Raw genomic sequence first — 25,335 nt, 5'->3', positions numbered from 1 at the left:
GTGTCTGTGCTGGGAACTTGTGCCCGCCCCCTGGGAGATTCCCCCCTCCCTGGCCTGCCCACGGCCCAGCAGGGCTCTCTGGTTGCTTCCCCAAGCACAGGAAGCCAAGGGCACAGACCTCAAAACCTTGGCCAAGCCCCTACCCCTCTGTGCCTCAGTTTCCCCAATAGTAAAGTGGAGGTGGGATGGACAGGGGATGGCTCAGTGGGGCTCCTTTGTGCCGTTAAGTGCGGGACCGTGGCACAGGTCTCCTGCTTCTGTGCCGGCACCCACAGGTCAGAGGAAGCCCACAGACGAGCACGTGGCGCTGTCCGCCCTATGCCACTGGGAGGACATCCCGCGCGTCGGCTGCCGCCTGGTGCCAGAGCACGTGGAGACGAGGCCGCTGCTCAACCCTGACAAGCCGGGCATCGAGCAGGTGACGCTGGCCTGGCCAGGCCTGGGTCCTCGGGCATTTGGGGTCGGGGGTTCCTGTGCCAGCTCCGTAGAGGCAGAAGCAGGGCCGGGCGTGTCCGCCACTTCTGGAAAGCCTGGAGGCCTCAGCCGCAGGGTAACTTGAGTGACAGGTGTCTGCTCCGGGTGAGAATCACAGCAGCCAGGGAGGCCTGCGGTGTCTCCCGCAGAGGCCATGATTGGCTGCCAGTGACGTCACAGGGATTCCTGGCGGCCAAAATGAAATGGATGTCCTCAACAGACAGGGTTGGGGGTGAGGAGAGCCCACGTCCTGGGTGGAGGGGGGAGTCCCTGGAGACCTGCACGCCCCTTCCCCAGGGCCGCCTGGAGCTCTGGGTGGACATGTTCCCCATGGACATGCCAGCCCCTGGGACGCCTCTGGACATCTCTCCCCGGAAGCCCAAGAAGTGAGTGGCCCAGGGCCCAGTGCTGCTCCCCTCACCTTGCCCTGCCCAACCCCTTTCCACCCAGCCCCATCCTCCCTGGGGGACGCTCGGGCCCAGGTGGCCTTGGTCTGTTGCCAGCTCCCCAGGCCTCATGGGGGAGGAACAGAGTGGCAGGGCCTGCCCCTGTGGGACCCCCTTGCCCTGTGCTCTGCAGAGGGAGAGAGAGACAAGCACCCTCGGCTTGGGTGTGACCTCACACAACCATGTCCCTGTGCACACACACACACATGTCCACACGGTCCTACTCACACACACACATGTATGCACACAGACACGTCCCCACGCACACACGCTGCTACATACACACACGTGTTCACACGGTCCTACTCACATACTCACAGACATGTCCCCATGCACACAGACATATCCCTATGCACACATGCTGCTTCTTACACGTGTGTTTGCAGGGTCCCACTCATGTACACACACGTGTGCACACACGCTCCTACTCACAACACGCATACACACAGCCATGTGCCTGGCTGACCGTCTTGCTCCCTGGGGCTCCCCTGTGGCCCATCAGCCCCAGGCCCCGCCCTGGCGTCCTGGCCCCACGCCCCTGCCGCCCCTCCCAGGCGCTCAGCAGCCCCGCGTGCCGGCAGGTATGAGCTGCGGGTCATCGTGTGGAACACGGACGAGGTGGTCCTGGAGGACGACGACTTCTTCACGGGGGAGAAGTCCAGTGACATTTTTGTGCGGGGGTGGGTGAGCGGCCTCCCACCGGGCGGGGGGCGGGGCGCGGGGGTGTGGAGCGCTTGGTCCGCAGCTGTGGCCCCCTGCAGGTGGCTGAAGGGCCAGCAGGAGGACAAGCAGGACACGGACGTGCACTACCACTCGCTCACGGGCGAGGGCAACTTCAACTGGCGCTACCTGTTCCCCTTCGACTACCTGGCGGCCGAGGAGAAGATCGTCATCTCCAAGAAGGAGTCCATGTTCTCGTGGGACGAGACCGAGTACAAGATCCCCGCGCGGCTCACGCTGCAGATCTGGGATGCCGACCACTTCTCCGCCGACGACTTCCTGGGTGCAGAGCGGGAGGGGCCGGGCGGGGGTAGCAGCCGGGGTCCGTGTCCCGCCCCTCGCCCCGCACGCGTCGTGGCTGACAGCTGTGGCCTGAGTTTAGTGCAGGCGGGAGCAGCCCGGAGGGCGGCCGAGTGGAGGCGCTCGCTGAGGCCGCGGGGCTGCCGAGCCGTCACCCAGAGCTGACTGGGCGGTCACTGCAGGGGCCATCGAGCTGGACCTGAACCGGTTCCCGCGGGGCGCGAAGACAGCCAAGCAGTGCACCATGGAGATGGCCACCGGCGAGGTGGACGTGCCCCTCGTGTCCATCTTCAAGCAGAAGCGCGTCAAGGGCTGGTGGCCCCTGCTCGCCCGCAATGAGAATGACGAGTTCGAGCTCACGGTGGGCAGCGGGCGGGGCCGGGCTGGGGTGCCAAGGGCTGGGCACCGGCCCCGGGCGCTGGAACCTGCCCATCCTGTCCTGCGCAGGGCAAGGTGGAGGCTGAACTGCACTTGCTGACGGCGGAGGAGGCGGAGAAGAACCCGGTGGGCCTGGCCCGCAATGAACCCGACCCCCTGGAGAAGCCCAAGTGAGCGCCCCGCCCCGCCACGCTGGCTCCTGGGGACTCTGGGACAGGAAGGGGCGGCCAGAACCTTCCTGCCGTCTCCCCCTCACGCCCAGGCCCCAGCCTCCTCCCTCCCCTCTCCTCCCGCTCAGAACCAGGGGGTGGGTTCTGGGCACAGGGAGCACTGCCCCTCCCAGGGACGCCCTCACCTGGCAGAAACAAAGGCTTCCCCTGGTTTTTGCCAAAGGCAGGCAGCTCCGATGGTGGCATGGGTGGCATGCAGGGCCCCAGCCGGCACCGACTGCCGGGGAGGTGCTTGGAACTGCACCACATGGCCCGGACGGGCTCCCCCCAGGCTGCTCAGCCTCGCTCCTCTCTGCGGCCCCCTCTGTTCGACGCCGCAGCCAGCCCAGCCCCAACCTCACCCGGTTCTCGAACCCTCGGGGCTGCCGCTGTTCTGCGGCACACGAGCCACTGGCTCTGCCTCAGACGCTGCTCTGTCCCGCTGCTCTCTGCCTGGCTCCCTGGGCAAGACGTGAGGTCTGCGTGTCTCCCTGCTGCCTGTGGTGCACACGCACACACACGGGCACACACACACAAGTACATACATAAGCACACGTGTGCATTCAAGCACACGTACACAGCAACTTTCACGTCTTTATTTTTGTTTAAATATTTTATTTGAAAGGTAAGGGTAGAGTTAGAGGAGGAGAGAGAGACACACACACACACAACTCCCATCGGCTGGTTTACTCTCCAAATGGCTGCAACGGCCAGGGCTGTGTTAGGCTGCAGCCAGGAGCTTCTTCCAGGTCTCCCTCGTGGGTGCAGGGGCCCAGGCACTTGGCCACCTTCCGCTGCCCTCGCAGATGCGTTAGCAGAGAGCTGGATCGAAGTGGAGCAGCCGGGACTAGAAGCGGCACCCATATAGGATGCTGGCATTGTAGGCCAAGGCTGAACCCACTGTGCCACAGTGCCAGTCCCAACTTTCATAATTTTAAAGCTGACTCATCGATTCCCAGAACCGGAAGTGACTATTTTACATTTTTACTTACTCGTCAGGGAGGGGAAGCAGCTCAGCAGAGTCCCCCAGCAGGTGGAGCCTGTTTCTGCGCTGTCAGACCAGCGCGCTCTGCACTCCCAGCCCCGGCTCGCACAGGCCCTCGGCCAGCTCCATGGGCGGCAGGAAGCTGAGATACGGACAGGGAAGGGGTTTGGCTGGGACTTGCCAGCGAGTCGTGCCAAGGCTGCTCCCAGGGTGGGGCCTCCCAGTAGCTCCATTCCATTCTTACTCTCGTAGCCACCAGGCCTGTGCTCAGTGTCACACGCACCAGCTCCCCAGCTCCCCAAGCGAGGCTCTACCGTGAGCTCCATTTTATAAAGAAATCAGAGCTCAAAGAGCCACAGCTGCAACTTGAAGCCAGGTGTCCTCTGCCCAGCGCCCACCCATGGCTCCCCTTGCACGGAGCCCAGCTGGGGGAGCAGCCCAGGCCCTCCAGGAGGGCAGGGCACTCGTTTGAAAAGCCCCACCAGCGCGCTGAGGCCCTTGGCAGGGCCTGCCGGGGTCGGAGGTTCAGGTTCATCAGAAGAGGTTGAGCAACACCGTGTTGGGGGTGGGGGAGGAGGGGCGGGCCACACACTGTGAGCCACCGTGGCCACCTGCTTTCGAACGACTACAAGGGCCTGCAGCGGCCAGCTCCATTGCTGCCCGTGCTCGCATGGAGCCGTCCAGGCCCAGGGAGGGAGTGGAGGCGCAGGAGTTCCTGCAGAGGGCAAAGGGCTTTGAGAGCGGCAAGTTGGCTGCTTAGAAATGGACTTGAACCTGGCCTCCAGAACCCCAGCCTTGGAGGCTGGGGCTGTGATAGGGCCTCGTGGGGTCTGGGAGGACACTGGGATGAGGGCTCCCAGGGGGGCTGTGCCCTGCCTGACCAAACCCTCCCGCCGCGCTGCAGCCGGCCGGACACGGCGTTCGTCTGGTTCCTGAACCCGCTCAAGTCCATCAAGTACCTCATCTGCACCCGCTACAAGTGGCTCATCATCAAAATCGTGCTGGCGCTGCTGGCGCTGCTCATGCTGGCGCTCTTCCTCTACAGCATGCCCGGCTACATGGTCAAGAAGCTGCTGGGGGCGTGAAGGCCCGGCGCCACCCCCGGCTGAGTCTGGGACCCTGGGCCTGGGCCAGGGCCAAGGGCTTCCAAGAGTAAGGAGCAAAAGGCACCCCCACCCGTCCCCTAGACAGACTGAGAGCTGATGCCACCAGTCCCCACCCCCAAGCCCTGTGGAGGCTGCTCTGCCCACCGCCCGTGGCTCCTCCTCCTTCCCAGGCAGCCCCTATCCTATTGCAGGTTCTTGTCACTCCCCACAGCGTCCCAGCCCAGACACAAGCCGTGCCCTGCCCTGCGGCTGCAGCCAGAGCTCCCTCTCCAAGTGCTGCCCTCGGCCTGCATCTGGGTTTCCGCCGCCTTTCTTCATTTCTTGAGTGTGACTTTTCTCTTAATAAAAAGAAACCAAATCCTGGCAAGGCTGCCTTGGTCTGGGGGATACAGGGTTGGTGAGTCTGGCTCCGTAAACTGGGCACCAGCTGGGCGCCTACAGCTTTGCCCTGCAAGCAGCCTCTCCTGGCCCAGGGTTCCGGACTGGCCCAGGCTGTCCATGGGAGGAACCTCAGCCCACAGCCCAGAAGGCATGCCAGGGTGGACCCAGGGGCCCCTCCCAGGGCACCCAAAGCATTCTTCAGGCCTAGGGACCGTCGGGAGGTGGAAGACCCCACAGAGACCCCAAAACATCAGCTTCCACCCATAGAAACCAGCTGCTCGCAAGGCAAGAAGGGGCCCCATGGCCCTGGCCATGGCCTCTGTTCACCCCGTGGGCGACTGGAGCCTGGGGAGTAAGTCCACAATGACACAGGCAGGGCGGCGGCCCCCATGTCACCAGACCCGGCCTATTTAGAGAGATTCAGCCACAACTTTTTTTAAAAAAAAGACTTTAATCACAACTGCAGGAGACAGGCAGTGCAGGCCCCTCGTTGCCCTGTTCTGATGGGCTCATGAAGCAATCTCTGGGAGACCCAGGGGGTGGGCCCAGGCACAGGGCCCAGGAGGGGGCCAGCCCTAACACTCAGCCGATTGAGGTCTGCTGCTATTTCGTGGGGACCCGGAACACCTGAGTCGGAGGAACCTGCAGTTCCGAGTTTATCTGGAAGAGAGAGAGTGAAGGTCATTGTCTTTTCCCCAGGGCCCTCCTGCAGGACCCGCGGTCAGGGGCACAGGTGGCTCCCCACGGCCCAAAGACACCTCTCAGAAAGGCCGCGGCTGCCTCCTACCCAAACCACAGACGGGGCGTCAGCCCCCCGCACCGGTCTCCACCTTCCCCTCTGATTCACTCTCTCAAGCCCTGCAGGCTCGCCCCAGACCACAGACCACAGACCACAGACCATGGGCTGGAGGGGTGGAGGACCTCGGGCCACCAGCAGGTGAAATGGGGGAGTGATGCTGCCCCAGGGAAGATCACACACGTGAGGCTCCATAGGCGGTGAAGCTACTCCTGGCTTTGGCGCTGCTTAAAAACCAGCGGTCCCAGCAGGGTGCTGGTGCCCAAAACCACAGCGCCCAAGGGTCACAGCCCGGCTGCCCTGGAGTAGACTTTGGTCGTCGTCCACCCTGGTTACTGCCGCCACTTGAGGTGCGGCTGCAGACTCCCGCCCCGCACCCCCAGCTCCTGCCCCTGGCGACAGGCGGGGCCTCCGGGCCCCTCCCTGCCCGCACCTGGGCGTTGAGATACTGTCGCAGCAGCTGCTGCAGCTCCGTGTTCTGCTTCTCCAGGGACTCGTTCTCCAGCAGCAGCTTGGCCCTCTGGGTAAGCACGAGGCTGTGGGCAGCAAAGCAGGGCTGGAGGCCCACAGAATCCCCCATCCTTGGCCAAGGATGAAAGACCCCAGAACCTCACCTTTCCCCAGGCCCCTCACTGAGCCAGGCCTGTAGAAAAGAACAGGCAGGGCAGGGCCTGAGGGCTGTCACCCCCAACACGAGCAGGGCGGCGCCCCGGCCCGGCCCCCGCCCCCAGAGCCCAGACGCGCATGCTCACTGGTACTTCTCCAGGGCTGTGTAGAGAGCATCCCAGAGGTTCTGCTTGGAGGAAGGGATGACCGTGGTCAGCGCCCTCCAGTACTTGGAGTCTTCTGAGTCATCGCGCTCCTGCTTCCACATCCTCCGCGGTGCCCGGGCGTCCCTGAAGGTCAAGAGCACCGGAGCCGTCATCAGTCCCCTCCCTCCGCCCGCCCCTAGCGGTGCCGGCACCTGCTGAAGCCAGGCCCACACTGCTCTTCCACCCTTCCTTCCCGCTCGGCTCTCCGGGCCTAACGATCGGCAGAAGTACACGGTTCTGGGCCCTGGGTGCCACCGGACACCGTGACAGCATCACTGGGGCTGCATCCACCCCCACTCCCCCAGTTTACGCCCCGCCCCCGGCGACTTCATGTCCACGCCCACTTCTTCCACAAGGGCATCTGAAACAGCTCTCACTTGGTCACCCCCTCTGATGGCCTCACCCAGGACACTGTCACCTCCCACCTAGACCGGCCTCCTGAGTGCTCTCCTGTATTCTCTCTCTCTCTCTCACACACACACACAGCTGCCAATAGGATCTTTCTAAAATGCAGCCCTGACCTGAGCTCCCCCACGGCTCCCAGCTCTTTCCTGGCCCCAGGCCCACAGGCGCAGTGAGAGCTGGCCAGCTCCTTACCTCCAGCCCCCGCCTCGCAGCCCATGGCACTGTGGTCATCCTTCCCTGTCCTGAGTCCCAGGCCTTCCCTTGGGCCCTTGCATCCTGAAAAGCCCTGTCCCCACCTGATGCACCTGGGAGCACCCAGCTCCTGTGCCAGCTCCTCCCAGAACCCTCTCTGATAGGCCAAATGGAGATGAGCACTTCCTCGAGAACCACACAGTGCACCTGCTACCGGGCTCTGGCATTGTTCTCATCACTATGGCGCCGAACGAATGCATGATGAGTGAAAAAAGTGCCCATCACTGCCACACCCCCTTTCCTTCGCATCCCAACAACCCCTCTGGCCCTCCTCTGGAGGCCCACTTCCTGCCCCCGTGGCCCTCACTGCCCTCTGCCAGGCTCCGTGCCGCGGCTCACCTGGGCTTCCGCAGGCCCATGACAAAGGCCTCCAGCACCTTGAGGACGTCGTTGGGGTGGATGAGCTTGGGGGAAGGCGGGCTCTCCCTCTCTGCCTGCTCCCCTTCCACCGGGCTCTCCGCCTCTCCCTCGGGCGCCGTCTGCTCGGCCAGCTCCTCCTCGGAGGCTGACGTCAAGCTCAAGTGCTCGGGCACGGACACCAAGCTCGTCTGCTCCATGACCGACACCGTGCTCAGCCGCTCTGCGTTCACTTGGTCTGAGGGGGCGATCTGGGGAAAGGTGCAAGGGGACCACGGTCAGGGACACCCACGCCCCACTGCAGCAAGGGCAAGCATGGCGTGAGACGTCCAGAAACCTGGCCGGGGCAGAACAGAGAGGCCTACATGGCGGGGGGGGGGGGGGGGGGGCTGGGAGAGGCACATGAGGGCTTCCAGACAGCACCAGGGTTCTCCCACATCTGGTCACACAGGGGTGCATCTCACTGATACTTTTTTTAGGATTTATTTATTTACTTGAAAGGAAGAACTACAGAGAGGTAGAGAGAGAGAGAGGTCTTCCATCCACTGGTTCACTCCCCAAATGGCCACAATGGCCAGAGCTGGGCCAGGCTGAGGCCAGGAGCTAGGAGCTTCTTCTGGGTCTCCCACATGGGTGCAGGGGATCAAGGACTTGGGCCACTTCCTCTGCTTTCCCAGGCCATTAGCAGAGAGCTGGGTTGGAAGGGGGCAGCCGGGACTCAAACCAGTGCCCATACGGGATGCTGGCATCGCAAGTGGCGGTTTTACCCGCTACGCCACAGCGCCGGCCCCTCACTGATATCCTTAAAGCTTACACACTATACATATCCTTTTGAATCATAATACAAAGTAAATGTCTTCAATTTTAAATTTAGTCTCCTGCCTATTCCTGTCCCGAAATCTACTCAGTTTACCTCCTGGGGTCAAGCAGATCCAAGTGACCGAGTTTCTCCCGACCCCTCCCAAAGAAAACAACGGCCCCCAGCCCTGGCTCCCCTTCCACGCCACTGCTCGCCCCCGACTGTGTGCACAAAGAACTTCCTCCAGCCCCACAGCGCGGTGTGAACCTCTCCCTCTGCCATCTCAGACGATGCCTGAAGAGCGAGCAATTCATCTGCACCTCGGCCCCACTGCACCGAGAGCCAGCGCGGACCCGGAGCCCAGAGAGAAGCAGCCGACGTGGCCAAGGGCTGCTCCCTGGAGGGCACAAGTGACACTCTGACTCTGCCATCGCCATGATCCGGGGAACGAGGCGGGCAGCTGGACAGGGAGCTGGAGTTTGTGCTAACCCTGCACTGCGACTTTATTCCTCTCACCCGCCAGCTTCGACACGCCCACCTTCCCAGGCTGCACCTGTCTCAGCTGGGACCGGGAAGGAGAGGACGCCATGACAACCACATGGAAGTCAAATCCCAGACAGCACCACACTCCTACCTCCTAAAGGAGACTGGCAGTGGGGCAGGGGCTCCACTGCCCTTGACCGGGCTTCCTCGCTGAGGCACCACTCCATGTCGGGGGGCCACACTCACACCTGAACTGCTGTCCACTCTGTCCTTTGGTATGTCCTGCTCTCACTTCTGCACTGCATGAGGCCTCCACTTTTCTTGCAGGAAGCTAGAAATCCGCCCATGTGTGTGAGAGGGGCAGGGACCCAGCATCCGCAGACGTCCCCTTTGGAAGCAGCCCCGTGTTTACACTGCGCAGCCCTGCCCAGACCCTGGGAACTTTCCAGGTGGTCTCAGCCCTTCCCCGAAGGGAAGTTCCCAGGATGGTGCTCCGTCCCCTGCACTGGACAGGGCACCTGGCCTGGTGACCTCTATAGCCTTCCTCCAAGACGGGCACCCTGGGGGAGGAACCTGTCCCAATTCACACTCGGCAAATCTTTCTCCTGGAGGAGCGGGAGGAGCGGGAGGAGGAACGGCGGGGGGAACTGGACCCCTTTCCCCTATAAGCCCCCACCTGCAGACAGACTGCGCCCAGCACTCGGCTCCCTGCTGAGCCGCCCGCCTGGCCTGCCTGGCGCATTCACTCTATTCAACCACGTCACCTTGCCTTCCCCAGTCTGAGCGACTGGCCACCTCTCGGATTCTGTCCCACCCGGTTCTGACAGATGCCCTACCCCGTAAGCCTTGCCGCCTTGCCTACCACAGCTGTCTATGCCTGAATTCTTTCTCAAGGGAAGACAAGACACCCTCCCCCCAACTCTGAAGTCTCCTCTCTGTGGGCAGCAAGAACCTGGAGCCAGATTAAGATCCACAGATCCATGGCCCGTATCAGCCATGTATTAGTGGACTTCCACGGTTGTGACAGCCCGGCGGGTGGAAAGTGGAATCTGGGAAGCTTTGGCGCACGCTGCTTTTACTACAGGGAAATCCAAAGGATTGTAGTTGAAAGGTTGTCTCTACTGCTGTGAGGTCGGTTATGGGGGAGGGGTGGGCGGCCGTGGGCTGACCTCGCAGTGCCTTCCCCCGCCTTGAGGCCGGGCCCAGGGAAGAAGCAGCCGCCTCTCAGCTCCAGCAAACAGGAAATGAGAACAAGGGAGGCAGGGGGTGGCCCCCCGCACGAACCCCCGAACCCCTGAACCCCCCACCATCTCTGCAGAAGGGCCGCTCCCTGGGGCCGCTCTCCCCTCGGCCCAAGGCCTCCTCACCTGGCTGGAGGACAGATGGTGAGCCCGGTATTTCAGGAAGAAGTGCACCAGCTTGTACAGGTCCTCCTCGCTTTCGATCCCCAGGGCCTGTGGAGGAAACAGCACGGCTGCCCCGGCACCCGCGACAGCGGCCTTGGGCCCGGGGTGCTCCGCCCAGCGTCCTGGAGGCTGCCCTGGCCCATGGCACAGGGCATGCACGGGGCGTGGGGCGCCTCTGGGAAATGGGAGCCACCGTGCTGACAGCAGCGCCACTGGTTGATGGGGGGGGGGGGGGGGTTGAAGCTGGCACCAGGCGGCCGCACGCACAACTGCGGAGCCGGGGCGCGCCAGAGACGCAGGCAGGGTGCAGCCGGGGGACCGGCCAACGGCTGCGTGCAGAGGCAGGGCGGGGCGGCCCGGAGCCAAGCGGCCCTCTGGGAGACCCTCACCTACTCCCAGGGCGGAGACGAGGTCGGGCAGACAGGGACTGTCCCCGGCCCCGGCCCCGGCCCCGGCCCACGGCACTGACCGAGAAGATGGCGTCCAGCCGCAGCAGGTAGCACTCGCTCGTCTCCAGGGGCAGGAGGAGGCTCATCAGCTTGCTCTCTATGAGGAAACCCTGAGGAGGCGCAAGAAGGCGGCTCCAGTCAGAGGGGGGCTTCAGCCTGTGGCTGCACCCAGGAGCGGAACCCAGGGGGCGAGCAAGGCCTTGTGCGCATGCCCGAGCCTCTGCAGGGCACGGCCAGGGCCTGCCCTGCCTCAGAAATGGGGGCCCTGCACCCATTCCCCTCGGCCACCGGCCACTGGGCGCACACCCAGGCCCCGCCCCGCGGTCCAGACCCGACCCGGCCGCAGCACCCACATTCCTGTGCCCCCAAATGCTGCAGAATGCGCAGCAGCAGGCAGTGCCGAGCTGGGCGAGGGGCAGGCCTGCAGCGAGGCGGGCATGGGGGCCCTGAGCGCCTGGGGTGGACTCCCCGCAGCCTGCAGAGAGGGGAGGCCCTGCCAGCTGACTCCCTCAGCCCCGGTGCCACAGAAAACTACCCAGCTGTCCCCAGGGGAAATAGGCCACCCATCCTCGCTCCCCCACTTCCTCGCACCTCGGAACCACACACTCTAAATAGGCGCTCAGCACGGCTGAACCAGCCCTAAGCGCTGTCGCTGACACCCGGCGCAGGTGCCCAAGCCTAACAGACATCCAGCAGCCTGAAGCTGCGCCCCCAAAGAAGGGCCACAAGGCAGGGCGGCCTCACCACTTGGCGGGGGGCGGGGCTTGCCGGCACCCCCTCTACCTCACAATGAGCAGTTGGCAGGGCTGCCGGCTGGCCTGGCCCACAACCTGTAGAGCCCCAGGGGCAGCGCCACCAGGCAGCTGGGCCAGCTGGGCGCGGGGTGCATGCTCCCTGTGACCTGACCCCGGGCTCTGCTGCCCAGGCCTGGTGCCCGGGCATGGCCGGGGAGGGGGGGCCGCCTACTCCCGACTCCAGGCCCCACCCGGCCCCGCCCGGCCCAGACGCCGCCCCAGCCCGGCCTCACCGACTCGTCACACAGGAGCATCAGGATCTTCCTGGTGGTTTTTGCTGAAATCTGCTTGGGCAGGTCCAGGTAGGACTCGGCCTCCGAGACGGCCGCTTCTGCGCCTTCCTCCTCTGCTAGGCCGTGGAGAGGGAACAGAAGAGGAGGTCGTCTCTCGGCCCGCGGACTTGCAGAAACAGAGAGCTTTTCTGAGCCAAGTTCCCTCCTGAAAGGCCTCGCGGAGGCCCCATCAGTGGCTGCCCACTGCAGGAAGAGCCGGAAGTTCAGGAAGTAGGAGAAAGCCCACCACGTGAGGGAAGGGGCCTGGGCTCAGAACTGGGCTGTCTGTAACACCTCACTCCTCCAGCTGCACCTGCCGGACGCCCCACCCGCACAGGCCAGCCGTGGAGTCCAGCAGGCTGATGCAGCCTCACTGCGCAGATGCCCACGCCCGCGCCCACGCCCACGCCCACGCCCACACCCACACCCACACCTACGCCCTCGCCCACACCACCGTGCCTGGGTTCCATTCCTGGCTTTTGCTTCTCGCTGCAACTTCCTGCTAATGTGCGCCCTGGGAGGCAGCACCAGGCCATGGCCCAAGTGGCCAAGTTCCTGTCAGCCAGGAGGGAGCACGCGGGACATCCGGATGGAGGTCCTGGCTCTGGCTTTGGCCCAGCACAGCCCTGGCTTTTGCGGGCATTTTCACAGTGAACCAGAGGATGATCTCTCGCTCCCTCTCTCCTTCTCTCTCTCTCTCTTATCTTTCCTTCCCCTTCTCCCAATACCTTGCAAATAGCAATAGAAAAATTCTATCCATGAACCAGGAGGTGCTGGGGGGAGGGACGACGAGTCTGGCAGGTGTGCTGTATTATTTCTTTCTTTTCTTTTAAGATTTACTTATTTACTTGAAAGGCAGAGTTACAGAGAGGCAGAGGAACAGAGAGACAGCATGAGTTCTTCCATCAACTGGTTCATTCCCCAGATGGCCGCAACAGCTGGAGCTGCGCCAATCTGAAGCCAGAAGCCATGAGCTTCTTCCAGGCCTCCCATGTGGGTGCAGGGCCCAAGGACTTGGGCCATCTTCTACTGCCTTCTGAACCTGCAGCAGCTTAAAACCAGCCAGCTGAGAGGCAACGGGGCTTCCTCTGAGGAACGTTATCGACAAGCGAGGGCCAACAGCAAGAGCCACCGCGCACAAAGGAGAGTGGCCACAGGGACCTGCTTTCAACCACTTAAAAAACCTGCTGCTTTGTGCACGCACGCGTGTGTGTGTGCGTGTGTGTGTGTGCGCATGTGTGCATGTGTGTGTGTATATGTAGTTTTTAAACAAGCCCTGGAAGCAGAAGCCCTGGGTTGTAACAGCCATCTGTAGAGAGGGATGGAATAGGGTGCAGAGAGTAAATCGTGATGTCTTTGTTCATTTGACTTTGGAAGCGTGTAAGTATTTTACTTAACTGTAAAACAAATTAAACTATAAAGAGCAATCCCAATAATCAAAAGTAAAATTTGGGACCGGCGCTGTGGCATAGCAGGTAAAGCTGCCACCTGCAGTGCCAGCATCCCATATGGACACCCGGTTGCTCCACTTCCAATCCAGCTCTCTGCTATGGCCTGGGAAAGCAGCAGAGGATGGCCCAAGTCCTTGGGCCCCTGCACCCGCGTGGGAGACCTGGAAGAAGCTCCTGGCTCCTGGCTTCAGATTGGTGCAGCTCTGGCCGTTGCAGCCATTTGGAGAATGAACCAGCAGATGGAAGCCCTCTCTCTCTCTCTCTCTGCCTTTCCTTCTCTCTGTGTAACTCTGACTTTCAAATAAATAAATAAATCTTAAAAAAATAGATAAAAATAAAAGTAAAATGGAATAGCAACAACAACAACAAAAAAACCCTGTGCATCCAGCTGGGGACGTAACCACACAAGCTATTCCAGGTGACTGTGGGATGCGCTGCTCTCAGTACACCGCCAGCAGGACACATCTTAGGAACAAAAGGACCACAAAGAATTTAAACTATTGTCACTTCCCACCTGTTGGTGGTAGACTTGATATTTTCTTGGGAGAGTAATTATTTTAGAGTCACTGAGCACCAAGAGTTGCACGTTGCAAGAAAGCAGATACACTTGATAAGGTTAATAACCATCCTGGCACCCTGCTGATGGTTAGGGTGAACTCGGGATTTATCTCATCATCAAAACGTAATTCCACACCCTGGGCTCTGTCCCTTGGCCTAGAAACAACAAGGAGCACCAGAGTCCACAGTGTGGTTCCAGAATCCTGTTCCCGATTCCAGGGGCCAGGTGTCCCTTTGAAACGCCTGGCTCCAGATTGGAGGCAGGAAACACGCAATGTGTGCCTGGAACGGCTGGCCGTCGGGGTAAGCCGGGCAGCTCTCAAAGGCCAGTAGGGCTGCTCCCCAGGACCCAGAAGCAGACAGGAAGACTCCACTGGCCAGAGAGACGGCACAGTCAGAGCACCAGTGAGGACAGTAACTGCAGGAAACGGAAAGCCACCAGGTCTGTTCATAACGACTGAAAATGGAACGGGACTGCAGGCTCAATGCATTATTGTGAAAACTGACAGGCAGAAGGGAACGTGAGCACCTATCCCGCCTTTTCTATACAAACTGTAGCTCAGGGTAGCAAACAGCTGACGAGCACAGTGTCTCCTCGGTAGTGTTGTAGCTAATAAATGAATGTACCCTAACAGACCCCCTGCCTCACTCCCCAGAAGTCCCTGTGGGCCAGAGCTGGGAGCCGGGAGCCGAGTCCAGGTCTCCCGTGTGGGTGGCAGGAGCCCAAGTGCCCGAGCCATCACCAGGCCTCCCAGGGTCTGCATCAGCAGGCAGCGGGAGTCAGCAGCCAGAGCCGGTGCCGAACCCACGCGCTCCACTCGGGGCGTGCGTGTCTTAAAAGGCGTCTTCACCACCAGGCCAAGTGCCCTCCCCAAGAATTTCCAATTTCACCATTTTGCAGCACGAATGTCATCACGGATCTTGGACCATGATTAACAGTGGCTGCCGGCACCACACCAAGAGTAGGCCAACAGAGGTGCATGACAGCGTGCACAGCAAAAATGAATTGGACCTATACTGGATTAGGCGTCCAGAGCTGCGGCTTATAATACAGAGGAAACAGAAAAACCATAAATTAGAGGCGACTTGCAAGTCATACCAACTCCCTCCCAGCTCTGACACTCCCCCCTTCCTTCTCTGTGCAGGGGGAGGCGGGCCCATGGGCTCGGAGGCGCTGTGCGTCACCCACCTGCTCCCAGCAGCACCTCTCCCAGAACTTGTGCGGCAGACTTGCGCTGCCGCTTCTGAGAGAGGGGCCCCACGTTCTTCAGGAGCGAGGTGTCAGGCGCCGTCCAGGGGAGCCCCAGGTGGTGGGTGTGGATGATCCTGTCGACATCAAAGGCTCGGCCTATGAGCGCCTTGGCCTCCTCCTCATTCAACAGCCAAATCTCCTGGAACTTCTCATCGTCGGTGACGGCAAAGTGCCTGGGAGGGAGAGCCACAGAGCACGGCCCGCTGGTGCCAGGCCCTGCTCAGCGTCCCCTTAACTGGCAGCAGGCAAGGAACACAAGAGTGAGCCGTGGTCATCGCTGGGCCTGGTCCAATCCCCGGGCGGCCAGTCCTACCTAGGATAAACTGGAACGCATCCCGACACAACGCAGGAGCAGCAGGTGGCCCACGAGTACGGGGACGCTAGCTCCCCTAGAGCCCTGGCCCAGCCCAGGACAGCTGAGGACATCACGGCTCAGGAACGCGCCGGGACCGCCGACTCCCCCCGGCCACCTCTGCGAGGAGAGGGGCCTTAGGACCCAGTACCTCTTGGCTTTCTGCAGCTCCTTGAACTGCATCACCAGGCGCCTGTAGTCGCTCGCCAGAGCCTGGTTCTCCTCCTGAAACTGCTTCACCTGCCTGGCGTACTTGGACCTCAGGTTGTTGAGTATGTCGTGCAGGCTGCGGGGAGGGGGCGGGCGTCGGTCTGCGGCTAATCGCAAGATGGGATCTGTGCCTCTCACCCACCTCGCTCAGCCCGGCCACAAACCCTCCCCCGTACTCCAGAAACACAGCTACCACTGTGGCCAAGGAAAGGCAGGCACCAGGAGGTGAGGGGACTGTCCAGCCCCAAAGCCCAGAGCCACGGGAGGCTCCTGCTCCGGAGTGTGAGGGGACCTTCCTCAGCACACAGCTGGCCAGCGTGTTCGCGTCGAGGGCCAGCCTCACACTGCACTCTGGCTCAACTATTCTATGGCCGTGGTTTGCATGTTCACGTCAAGTCCGCAACAAGGAGAATCGAAAGGAGAAGATTCGAGCTGCACAGCCGGGCCTGGCGTTGTGGTGCAGCAGGTTACGCCACTGCCTGCAACCCCGGCATCCCTCTCCTATGAGCTCTGCTTCCAGTCCCGGCTGCTCCACTTCTGATCCAGCTCCCTGCTAACGTGCCTGGGAGACCAGAGGAGACCTGGATAGGGTTTCTGAAGACTTTCTCTTTCTCTCTCTCTCTCTCTTTCTCCCCTCTCTTTGTAACTCTGCCTTTCAAATAAATAAATCTTTAAAAAAGTACAGCACCAGCCTATGATTTATGAATCGTCCATCCTCAAAGAGCTGATACCGTTAGCAGGTGTAGTAGCTTATTCATTAATTCGTGTACTCGTTCATGCATCAAACATAACGCGCCTCTTTCATACCAAGCACATGTCTGAATACACAGAGACGCTTGAAAACAAGGCACTCTGACTAATGACAGCGCAGCGTGGAAAGTGCTACTGGAGAATTTCACCCAGGGTTCCAGGGATCCCAGAGCTGGGGTATCTAACTTAAGCTCAGAACAGCAAGAGAGAGCTACAGCCTGGCCAGGCATCGTGAGTGCAGGCACGCCCCAGAATTACACACAGCGCACACAGCTTCAGACCCAGGACCATTCCGCAGACTCCACACTCATGTCCGTGACCCACTTACACAGAAGTGGAAGGCCGACACACGGCACAGGAGGTTAGGCCTATGCCTACTGTGCCGGCATCCCACCTGGACACCGGTTCTAGTCCCGGCTGCTCCTCTTCCAATCCAGCTCTCTGCTATGGCCTGGGAGAGCAGCAGTAGATGGCCCACATGCTTGGGCCCCTGCACCCACATGGGAGACCCAGAGGAAGCTCCTGGCTCCTGGCTTCGGGTCCGCTCAGCTCCGGCCATTGCGGCCATTCCAACCAGCAAATGGAAGACCTCTCTCTCTGTCTCTCCCTCTCTCTGTAACTCTACCTCTTAAATAAATAAACACAATCCTTCAAAAAAATTCTGAAAAATGAACTTTTCCCTCTCCTAAGCATTATTCTGAAATAATCGAAAGGTCCTCACACACAAACACTAATCATTCATATTTTCATCAAGAAAATGAAAATTAAAAAAAGCTGGTCTCTGATTAAAGAAAATACCTACAGGCAGGCATTTGGCCTAGCAGCTACGATGCCATCAAGACACCAGACTGGAGCACCTGCACTCAATTCCTGACTCTGGCTCCTGACTCCAGCTTCCTGCTAACGCAGACCCCAGGAGGCAGTGAGGATGGCTCAAGTGACCAGGTTCCTGCCACCTGCATGGGAGACCTGGGTTGAGCCTCCTGGCCCCTGGCTTCAGCCTGGCCCAGTCTTGGCCATTGTGGGCATCTGGAGAGTGAACCAATGGATGTGATTTCTCTGTGTGTGTGTGTGCCTAGGCCTCTCAAATAAATAAATACATAATTTTTGAAAAGGAACTATTTTCTTTTTTAAAAAGATTTATTTATTTGAAAGACAGAGTCACAGAGAGAGAGGGAGAGAGATATCTTCCAAAAAACAAAAAGAGAGAGAGAGAGATCAACCTTCCATCTGCTGGTCCACTCCCCAAATGGCCTGGGCCAGGCCAAAGCCAGGAGCCTCATCCTGTTCTCCCAAATGGGTGCAGGGGCCCAAGCACCTAGGCCATCCTCCGCTGCTTCCCCAGGTCCATTAGCAGGGAGCTGGATGGGAACTGGAGCAGCCAGGGCTTGGACCAGGCCCCATACGGACTGCCAGCGTCACAGGCAGAAGTTCGACCTATTACGCCACAATGCCGGCCCCTAATCTACTTTCTTAATTACAGCATTCTAGGAGGCTTTCCAAGCGTGGGTGTAGAAGTTAATGTTTAAGTATCGTCCCAAGGTCTTTACTTCCACGTCCTGTAATCGTAGAAGTCACTGCAGCAAAAATTCACTCAAGGAGCAAACTGGAGGTCTCGGCAAGGCAGCAGGAACGGGAGAGAAGGCTCAGCAGACAGCAGCGAAGGCCAGAGACGAAGAGGGGTGAGGCTGGAGAACCGGAAACCCGGCAGCGTGGGCTAGTCTACAGTGAAATGACAGGGGCTCTCCAAGTTGAATGGCGATGTTCCAAGTCCCAGATAAAGCAGAGTCACAGTCAAGACAAGCAGCTGGCAGTCGACAAAAAGGTGACACCCGACGCCGTGAGACTGATGCACGGGGCAGGTGGAGTAGCAGCAGGAGACAGGATGAGGCCAGGCCTGTGCTACAAGACCCCCTGCCCACACAGGCCAGGAGAAGCCGGACCACCGAGGGATCCGGCAGTGGGACAAGTTAAAGAAAAGCAAATATTTTTGGCTGGCTTCGGTCCTCTAGCTGTTGGTCAATGGCGTTGGTGGCGGGAAAGTTGAGTGCCTCGCGCGCTGAGCCTTCGGGGCGATGTGTAGTGACTTCCATCGGTCTGAGTCCGGGACCGAGTTGCTTGCCCGACTTGAAGGTAGAAGCTCCTTGAAAGAAATAGAACCATACCTGTTTGCTGATGAAGATTCACCTGTGCATGGTGACATTCTTGAATTTCATGGTCCAGAAGGAACAGGAAAAACAGAAATGCTTTACCATTTAACAGCACGATGTATACTTCCAAAATCAGAAGGTGGACTGGAAATAGAAGTCCTATTTATTGACACAGATTACCACTTTGATATGCTTCGGCTTGTTACAATCCTTGAGCATAGACTTTCCCAGAGCTCCGAAGACATCATAAAATACTGCCTTGGAAGATTTTATTTGGTGTACTGCAGTAGTAGCACCCAGTTACTTCTCACACTGTACTCACTAGAAACTATGTTTTGTAGCCACCCCTCTCTCTGCCTTTTGATTTTGGATAGCCTGTCCGTGTTTTACTGGATTGACAGGGTCAATGGAGGAGAAAGTGTTAACTTACAGGAGTCTACTCTGAAGAAATGTTCTCAGTTCTTAAAGAAACTTGTAGATCAGTATCGCTTGGTTCTTTTTGCAACGACACAAAGTATAATGCAAAAAGCCTCAAACTCACCCGAGGAGCCTTCTACCTTTAAACGTCCCTGTGATGCAGAGGTGGACTACAGACCTTATCTGTGTAAGGCGTGGCAACAGCTGGTAAAGCATAGGCTATTCTTCTCCAAACAAGATGACTCCAAAGGCAGCAGCAAGTTTTCATTAGTGTCACGGCATTTAAAAAGTAACAACATCAAAAAACTTTTTTTTATTATTGCAGAAAGTGGGGTACAGTTTTGTTGATGTATTTTGTAAGACAGTCTCAAGATTCTAAGTGTTACAAAGTCTCAGGCTTTCATTCTGAAGTTCCACCCTCTGAAGGAGTTAATATAACAGTATTTCAACACAGAATGTATTTCTTAAACCACTGCAGTAAAACTTCAGGCTATTCTATTTCTGTATTATTGACGATTAATCTGTATGATAATAAATTAAACTGTTGTTTCTATTATAAAATAAATAATATACATATTTCAACCTAAATAAAACAGACTTTTATATAAGAAAAGCAAATATTTTAGGGTCAGAAAAACCAAAGGAAAGGAGTCCGGGATTACTGCTCCTGTGTTTGCCTAGGCCCTAGGACGACACCACTGGTGTCCTGCTGTGGGACGTTCTGGGGTCCATGGCTTGACCACGTCCCCGTCAAAGCCAGCATCAGGCCACGAGGCCTTGGGGAGGTGATGAGGCCACGAGGGCTCCTCCCTGGTGAATGGGATGGAGGGCCCACAAGAGAGCCTGCGGGGGCCCCTGGGGAGCTCTCCCACTCTCCTGCTCCCCATCGACAAAGCTTTTCTCCCCCTACCCCGGATGAGGTGGCCCTCACCGGACAAGCAAACCTGCGGCACCTGAGCTTGGGCTGCCCCGCCTACAGAACAGTGGGAAGAAAACCCCTGATCCTTATAAATGAGCCAGTCTCCTGCATTCTACAACCTCTGAAGTGGAGTGGGACACAGCTCCGACCATGAGCGAGCCGGGGGAGGGCCGGGGAATGGGCAACAAGAAGGGAGCTTGCAGTGGACACAGCAAAACAAGCAAGCTCTTCCGAGAAGCAGCAGGGTCAGCTGAAGAGTTCCTCAGGCCCAGGGAAACCTGGGGTCACAGGGGAGCCCCAAGCTCCACCTCCTGGCCCCGCCACACCCACCTCTCTTCTTCCCCTGTCCGCCAGCTACAACTCTCCACCTCCCTGCCTTCCCGGCCACTGACCCTGCCTACCTGGAGTCTCCTCCTAACTCCTTGTTGCCCATTCCTGTCCCAACCTCCTTCTCTGCTCCATTTCTTTGGGAAGCTTTCCCTGGTAATGCCTTCTCTGTTTTTTAAAAATATTTATTTACTATTGACTTGAGAGGCAGAGTTACAGAGGGAGGGAGAGAAAGAGGTCTTCCACCTGCTGGTTCACTCCAGCAACAGCCAGAGCTGGGTGGATCTGAAGCTAGGAGTTTCTTCCAGGTCCCCCACATGGGTGCAGGGGCCTAAGCACCCAGGCTATCTTCTGCTGCTTTCCCAGGCCATTAGCAAGGAGCTGGATTGGAAACAGAACAGCCGGGTCTCAAACTGGCGCCCATATGGGATGCCGGCACTGCGGAGACAGGCTTAACTCACTCTGCCACAGCACCGGCCCCCAACCCCTTCTCTCCGTACTTGTGTCTCCGTGATGTCCCCCTAGCTGGCGTGGTGCACACAGTGGAATTTGTCCAGAAATCCTCCAACTGTTGTCAGGAACTTAGAAGACAGTTGTCAAAGGCAGAAAGGAGACGAGAAGGAAGGGAGGAGACACAAGAAGGGAGGGAAGGGGCGGGTGAGAAACGGGGAGCAGTGAGCCCCAGGACCTGCAGCAAAGCAGTCGGGCACTTTGACGTGAGCGCTCCTGGTGGCTGGCGCTCACATCGGCAAAGGCAGGAGACCTGCAAGGATCCACACGGCTGTCCAGAGATGGGCACCTCCACGCAGCGGAGCCACGGAGCAGCTTAAGAAGCAACGGGAGGGCTCTGTGCGCCAGATCTAGTGCAGGGTGTGGAGAACACCATCACGTGGGGAAGACAGCGGAGGGATGAGCCTGTGGGCTTGCCCGGATGCAAAGAAACCCCCGAGGGAACGGCTGAGCGATGCACTTTCTTGCTATGCACCCTCAAGGGGAGGGGTGGAACCAGTGAATGCGTTATCTTTTCCAAGAAAGCCTCTGAGTAAGAGCTGGCTGTATTTGTAAAGGTTTCTGCCCCTCCCGTAGCGTAGCGAAGAGCTCGCTCCTACCCCTGTGCTCCGCACAGAAGGACCCGGAAGCAAGGCGCACGCCGGCTCACCGGTTGATCTTCCGCTTCTGCTGCGATTTAATCACCGTGTTTTCCTCGTCTCGCTTCTTCAGCACCTGGAAGTTGTACTCCAGCTTCTCGCGGTTCAGCTGATGAATTGCCTTCATCTGCTGAAGCTGTTGCTCAAGAATCTAAATTTAAAGAAAGCAAGCAAAGCACCTGCTGGCTCCAGGGTAATCAGTGTGCCCGAGGCGCTGGGGTCATTTGTTGGAGCCCTGTCAGAGGAAACTGAGACAAGTGCCTCGTCCTGGATTCTCGGGAAATCGATCATTAGGGGCAAATTAAAGGCCAACCAGGCTGAATACAAATCAATCCAATTCAAGCCGAAGACCTGGGAAAGATCATGGAGCTGTCAACTCCAACGAACCAGGGACCTGGGCCCCAGCTCCCGCAGGGAGGTGCACATCCCCCCACTCAACCACCGCAAAAGTTAATGCTGCCACAAAGCGTGGTGTTCTCCTGCTCTGACCGTCCAGAGGGGCAGTGCTCATGGTTAATGCTCAGTTGGGGGGGGGGGGGGCAGACACAGGCGCTGCTGCTTTTCCATTAGCTGCCTTTATGCTCTCCACAGCCACTGAGCGCCTAATACATGGCAGCCACTTCACAGGTGCTGCTGGGACGGAGAAAAGCCGCGCCCTGCCCCATCAGGGAGGGACAGGGTGAGAAGCGACCACGGAAGCATCCCTGAGATGGTGGCACTCCCCTGTCTACGTGGGACCTGGAGAATGAGCAGCAGCTACCTGCACGTGGTGGGAGAGAAGAAACAGCACACACAAGACCGGTGGGCGGCTGACCCGGGGCTCAGTGCCTGGTTCAAGTCCTTGCTCCCAATTCCAGCTTCCTGCCAATGCACACCCTGGGGGGCAAGAGGTGGTGGCTCAAGCATCGGGGTCCTTGTCGCCCATGGGGGAGACCTGGATGGAATCAAGGCTCCCGGCTTTGGCCTGGCCCAGCCCCCATTGTTGTAGGCATTCGGGGAGTGAACCAGAGGACAGAAAATCGCTCTCGCTCTCGCTCTCGCTCTCGCTCTCGCTCTCGCTCTCTTCCTTTCAAAGAAAATGAAAATTATTTGAAAAGAAAGACACAGAGGCGGGGGCGTGTGGGACGCCATAGGCACTGCAGGGTTGAGGCTGAGGCCAGGGTGGTGGCCATGAGAAACAGGACAGCACTCTCTCCTCAAGTGACCAGCCAGGGAGGCAGCAGAGGGCAACGACCCATCAGGCACTGTGGCCAGGTCGCCCTGACCACCGGGGAGAAAGACCTGAGACAGAGGCAAGGCTGGAGCAGGACCAGGGCTGCCCAGCTGGCACATGGCCATGCTTTCTGGGTGGAAGGTAGCGAGGAGAAAGCCACCGAGGGCAGAGAGAGTCCGTCCAGGCACGGGCTGGCCCCCACACGCCCCTCGGGGCTTCCCCCAAGAGGCCAGGGGCTCCTGCAGTGGAGTCAGCCACAGAGGCGACCTCCCACAGCCATCAGGACCCCACCCCGGGGCATCTCAGGCAGGGTCCTGCTGAGGGGCGAGGCAGCAGCAGGGGGCAGGCACATCACTCCCGTGTTCGGTGAGACAGGCAGTGGCTCCCACGCCCCAAATGGGGGAACTAGTCAAGTATAGTCTCCCAACTACTGCAAAGGGGTTGGCTTGTTTGAGAGGCGTAGAGACAGACAGACAGAGAGAGAGAGTTCCTATATCTTGATTCATTCCCCAAACACCCGCAACCACCTGGAATGGACCAGGCCAGATGGAAGCCAGGATCTGGGAACTCAACTCGGGTCTCCCATGGGTGGCAGGAGCTCCATTACTTGAGCCGTCACCACCGCCTCCCAGGGTCTGTATTAGCAGGAAGCTGGAGTCCGGAGCCAGAGCCGGGCAGCAAACCCAGGGATTCCGGTGGGGGACGCGGTGTCCACAGCACCAGGCTAAATGCCCGCCCCGGTGACCGGGCCGACTTCATCTCCACTGTGAGGCGAGTGCTCGAACATCTCCCTGGGGACAGGGGACAGTGGGATCCGCGCTTTAACGGACGGCCAAAAAGACCACGCCGTTCCCTGAGGACACCTCGGGGAACCTCGCCATGTCTCCACTCGCTTAGTCAATTCTACATTTCCTTTTCCCCAGTTAGATACCTTCCTTGGCAAAAAAGCTTTCCTGACTGCAAAAGCTGTATTTCCTCACTGCTGGAAGTTGGGAAAGTGCAGCAAATGGAAAAGAAACTGAAGACACGGCAGAAGGGGCAGGCAAATGACCCCTAGTGCCCCCACCGCAGGTGGCCTCGGTTAGCACACTGGCACCTCGCCCTCCAGTCCCTGGCTCCCTGTGCCCCACAAGCACTGACACCACACAGGGCAGGCCCGGGGCACTCAGCCAGGGTGGCCCTTGGGTGGGGCACTCTGGGTGTGGCAGGGAACGTGTGCCTCTTTCTCCTGGGATCAAAAATTAATGCTGAAATGCCTGACAGGCACAAGATCCTAAACGGCCTATGTGAGAGACCGACAGCACGCGTGGGACGTCCCGCTCCAGTGCCTCCTGTCTCTAAGCTTCCCCTTGACCTTCACTGGCAAAAAGCACTCCTTCTGTGTTCTCACCCTTACACTTCACCCATCAACCCCAATCCATGCACAGTAGATCTTCTCCACTGTGGTTTGCGGGAAGTGCAGCTCCGTTTTCCAGAACTGAGCGGGTGCTGTGAATTACGTGGGAAGAGCACATTTGAGGCTGAGCTGCGTGCGCCATCTTCCTGACAGAAACCGGCGCCATCTGACGTGAACGCCAAGTGCAAGTACAACTAGGAGGCAAATCCCATGTGTGCCTTACGGCCGTCCCTGCATTGGAGAAGGGCAGCAAGCAGTGTTCTGCCTCCACCTACACAGGAAAGGACTCCGGAGCCAAGAGCCGCAGCCCTTTCCTCACCCCGAGCGTCCCATCTGCCTGCTCCCACATCCGCACACCCCACATTCAGCCCACCTGGACTGGGCCGGCCAGGAAGGCCAGGGGTCCCAGTCTCCATGCCTTGAGGGTCCCTCCCCTCGGCTCCTTCCTCTCTACCCACCCTCCTACCACATCTCCCCATGTCCTAGAAATGCTGGCTTCGTTCCAATACTGGAACACTGGATTAAGAACAGGAGGTAACATATCTCCCTGTACTGAGGCCAACAGTATGTCCTTTTCCCTTATCGATTATCATAGAACCAAGATAAATTCAGAAACCTTAACGAGACATTTTCAGTAAACTCATAACATGCACAGCCCACACAATAACACTGCTCTCTTAGCGACTTGCACCGTTCTTTGTCAGTGACTCCAATTCCGTGGCATTGAGTAGAAGGACCTGGGAACATTCTCCAGACTGATACACATATTTATAGTCTGATGGGTTTTGAATCCAACATCACGACAGAAAGCTACAGGGCAAATGAGAACTGAGAGTGTTTGTACAGACACTGAAATGAACAGTCTGCAAGGTTATTAAGACGCAACTGTGCAACATCTAAACGTAATCAGAGATGGGTTTTCCTAAACTGGTGTTGAAGCAGAATCCTAGCTCAGGAGAAAATTTGGAAGCCGGACGTCTGACCTCCTCCCACTGCGGGAAGCCCCCCTCTGGCACGGAGACACGCACAGGCACTCCCACTTGTTGGGATGCCCTTCCCTGCGCTGGGTAGTGCTAACTGCTAGAAGTTCTTTCTGATGGCAGAAATCGGTCTTACTGCAATTTCTAAACATCAGCCTGGGGGCTGTTGAGAACAATGAGAAGAATATATAGGCTGTTGAGGCAGACAGAAATGGGTTTGGAGCCAGGGTTTACCATGCACCAAGGATATGTAGCCCTGTCACAGAGCCACAGTTTCCTGCTGTATGAAATGCTGTGGGTGATGCCTCTCTCGTGTGTGATCACATGAGGAGTGTGTTGGCAGCAGCGGGCCTGGCTTTGGCCCTGGGATACAGCGAACTTGGCCTAG

General features: G+C 58.7%; 3 protein-coding genes across 5 annotated transcripts in view; 2 read left to right on the top strand and 1 right to left on the bottom strand.

Annotated features, from left to right (window-relative positions):
- The window catches only part of OTOF (otoferlin), an 83,194-nt gene extending 78,597 nt beyond the window's left edge, over positions 1-4,597 (top strand). For all 3 annotated transcript variants that reach the window (XM_062210154.1, XM_062210156.1, XM_062210155.1), the window contains 7 exons: positions 276-418; positions 772-860; positions 1,502-1,600; positions 1,682-1,923; positions 2,123-2,301; positions 2,388-2,488; positions 4,417-4,597. In XM_062210154.1, coding sequence (XP_062066138.1) covers positions 276-418; positions 772-860; positions 1,502-1,600; positions 1,682-1,923; positions 2,123-2,301; positions 2,388-2,488; positions 4,417-4,597 — 1,034 coding nt within the window. The remainder of the gene's footprint in view (positions 1-275; positions 419-771; positions 861-1,501; positions 1,601-1,681; positions 1,924-2,122; positions 2,302-2,387; positions 2,489-4,416) is intronic.
- An 884-nt stretch (positions 4,598-5,481) lies between these two features.
- DRC1 (dynein regulatory complex subunit 1) overlaps positions 5,482-25,335 on the bottom strand; it is a 45,535-nt gene continuing 25,681 nt past the window's right edge. The window contains exons 8-17 of the mRNA XM_062210152.1: positions 21,370-21,509; positions 15,589-15,723; positions 15,023-15,258; positions 11,786-11,898; positions 10,779-10,868; positions 10,271-10,357; positions 7,604-7,872; positions 6,548-6,691; positions 6,229-6,331; positions 5,482-5,659 (exon numbers count right to left, since the gene is read on the bottom strand). Coding sequence (XP_062066136.1) covers positions 5,603-5,659; positions 6,229-6,331; positions 6,548-6,691; positions 7,604-7,872; positions 10,271-10,357; positions 10,779-10,868; positions 11,786-11,898; positions 15,023-15,258; positions 15,589-15,723; positions 21,370-21,509 — 1,374 coding nt within the window. The 3' untranslated portion in view covers positions 5,482-5,602. The remainder of the gene's footprint in view (positions 5,660-6,228; positions 6,332-6,547; positions 6,692-7,603; positions 7,873-10,270; positions 10,358-10,778; positions 10,869-11,785; positions 11,899-15,022; positions 15,259-15,588; positions 15,724-21,369; positions 21,510-25,335) is intronic.
- LOC133773016 (DNA repair protein XRCC2) lies at positions 18,398-19,471 on the top strand. The gene has a single exon (XM_062210151.1). It carries the CDS (start codon positions 18,473-18,475, stop codon positions 19,310-19,312), a length of 840 nt encoding a protein of 279 aa, XP_062066135.1. The 5' UTR covers positions 18,398-18,472; the 3' UTR covers positions 19,313-19,471.

This window comes from Lepus europaeus, chromosome 13 (genome assembly GCF_033115175.1).
Source record: "Lepus europaeus isolate LE1 chromosome 13, mLepTim1.pri, whole genome shotgun sequence".
In the NCBI taxonomy this organism is placed as follows: domain Eukaryota; kingdom Metazoa; phylum Chordata; class Mammalia; order Lagomorpha; family Leporidae; genus Lepus; species Lepus europaeus.
The sequence above is the reverse complement of the archived record's forward strand: the minus strand, read 5'-3'. Positions and strand labels throughout refer to the sequence as shown.

Excerpts from the sequence above, each read along its gene's own strand:
- LOC133773016 (XM_062210151.1), top strand. The coding sequence starts at position 18,473 with ATGTGTAGTGACTTCCATCGGTCTGAGTCCGGGACCGAGTTGCTTGCC.